The sequence below is a fragment of the Propithecus coquereli genome, unplaced genomic scaffold, assembly GCF_000956105.1.
Source record: "Propithecus coquereli isolate 6110/MARCELLA unplaced genomic scaffold, Pcoq_1.0 Scaffold178, whole genome shotgun sequence".
In the NCBI taxonomy this organism is placed as follows: domain Eukaryota; kingdom Metazoa; phylum Chordata; class Mammalia; order Primates; family Indriidae; genus Propithecus; species Propithecus coquereli.
This window is the reverse complement of record NW_012142523.1, coordinates 4,779,859-4,782,173: the sequence shown is the minus strand read 5'-3', so window position 1 is coordinate 4,782,173 and position 2,315 is coordinate 4,779,859. Positions and strand designations below refer to the sequence as shown.

The 2,315-nt window shown below is 37.3% G+C and overlaps 1 protein-coding gene across 3 annotated transcripts in view; it reads right to left on the bottom strand.

Moving 5' to 3' along the window:
* AGO3 (argonaute RISC catalytic component 3) overlaps positions 1–2,315 on the bottom strand; it is a 111,091-nt gene that overhangs the window by 75,817 nt on the left and 32,959 nt on the right. For all 3 annotated transcript variants that reach the window (XM_012642355.1, XM_012642357.1, XM_012642356.1), the window contains one exon: positions 948–1,156. In XM_012642355.1, the coding sequence (XP_012497809.1) occupies positions 948–1,156 (209 nt within the window). The remainder of the gene's footprint in view (positions 1–947; positions 1,157–2,315) is intronic.

The following is a 2,315-nucleotide window of genomic DNA, read 5'->3' as shown; positions in this document are numbered from 1 at the left end:
CAGGCTGGTTTTGAACTCCTGAGCTCAAACAATCCACCCGCCTCGGCCTCCCAGAGTGCTAGGATTACAGGCGTGAGCCACCGCGCCCGGCCTACAGGTATACTTTTATAATGTATTTTTAGTGTACCTTTTCTATGTTTATATATGTTTAGATACACAAATACTTACCATTGTTATAATTACCTACAGTATTCAGTACAATAACATGATGTACAAGTTTGCAACCAAGAGCAATAAGCCATACCATATAGCCTAGGTGTGTAGTAGGCTATACTGTATAGGTTCCTGTAAATACCCTCCATGATATTCACAAAATGATGAACTCGTCTTAACAAAGCGTTAAGTGACACGACTGTATTACAAAAAAACAAAAGGTGTCATTTCAAAAGGACACAAGAGCTAGCTTAAAAGGGCTCCCACTAGCCAAATCTGGGACAACTCGAGCGGTCAGATCAATAAACAGGGTAGAAGAAAATGCTCTCCCTTACAGCCAACCAACTACATGGAGGAGGAATGTCAGAAAAAAAATCACCATTTCTACATAGTAATAATTCTTCCAAGCAAGAATCATCAATTGCTAAAAAATCTAATGAGAAACAGAATCCTTAAAAGTATCTCCCATATCAAAATTAAAAATCTCTGTGCGTCAAAGGACACAATCAACAGAGTGAAAAGGCAACCCATGAAATGTGAGAAAATATTTTCAAATCATTTATCTGATAAAGAATTAATATATGATGTATATTTACTTGCAAAAGTTAGAGAATTTCTGTAACTTACTTCTGTCAATGAATTTGTATGCATGCTATTCTTGTCCAACATTTCAGTTGCACAATCAAAATATACAACACATAAAGGTTAACCAAGGGAAGCCTGCACAACTTATTCTTGGGAGGAAAACCTTCACATTTAAAATCTAAAGAGGAAAAAAAGCCAGAAGCACCCACTTCATGGAGGGCAGATGTCGTAGCACCACATCAACGGCATGGACAGGGTTAGTGCTGATTGGCTTGTCTAATTCCAGTGGCTCAGGCAAAGTCCGTCCTGTCAGCACTTCATGCAATAGGTGCCAACTCACCCGAGAGACAAATTTGATTGACACCTTAAAAGGTCGATCTTTTCCACCTTCCCCAGGTAATGTAACATCTAAATCTACCTGTTGATGGGAAAGAGTCAACTGGTGAATGTTGAAAAAGATAAATACAATTATTTTAAATTTAATTTATAAAAGTATCTAAGAGAAAACAAAGTAAAAATAAAAAATCAATCTCAATGTCAAATCAACAGACTAAAATTTATCATTCATTTTATTCTTTTTTTGTAGAGTAAAATTTAAATAACAGTTATTCATGTCAACATTATTTGTCATTTCAAAATACTGAGTACCCAAATGTCCTAACATTTAGGCAGCTATAAAAAAAGAATGATCTCTTGAAAATGCTACGGAATAATTTCCCAGTTATATTGTTAAGTTAAAAAAGCAAAGTACAAAAGATCACAAATAGTATGACATCTTTTGTGTGAGAAAGAAGGAAGAAATGAGAAAATATTCATATGTATCTGCTTACTTTTACTTTTTTTTTTGAGACAAAGTCTTGCTCTGTCACCCAGGGTAAAAAGTATAATGGTGTCATGGCTCACTGCAACCTCAAACTCCTAGGCTCAAGCCATCTCCTTCCTCGGCCTCCTGAGTAGCTGGGACGACAGGTATGCACCACCACACCCAGCTAATTTAAAAAAATATTTTGTAGAGATAAAGTCTCACTATGTTGCCCAGGCTGGTCTTGAACTCTTGGCTTTAAGTGATCCTCCTGCTTCAGCCTCCCAAAGTGCTGAGATTACAGGTGTGAGACACCATACCTGGCTTATTTGTAAAAATTGTTTAATACGTAGAACTTTAATATGCTTCCAAATGTCAAAACTGTACCAAAACATATATTCAGAACTGTTCCTCCCTTATTTCTTCCAATTCATTCACTCCCACCCTTTGAGAGTAACCAATTTCTTTGTTTCTGGTTCTTGCTTTCCTATGTTTCTTTTTGCAAAAGTAAGCAAATACAGGGCGGGTGTGGTGGCTCACACCCATAATCCTAACGCTCTGGGAGGTGGAGGGTGGAGGATCACTTGAGGTCAAGAGTTCGAGACCAGCCTGAGCAAGAGCAAGACCCTAGTGTGTCTACCAAAAATAGAAAAATCAGACAGGTGTGGTGGCTGAGAAGTCGGAGGGAAAAAACTGAAGCCAAGTATAAAAAGAATCAAATGAATCCAAACACATTTCAAATGAATAACATAACCACACTGAAAGCCAAAAAAAA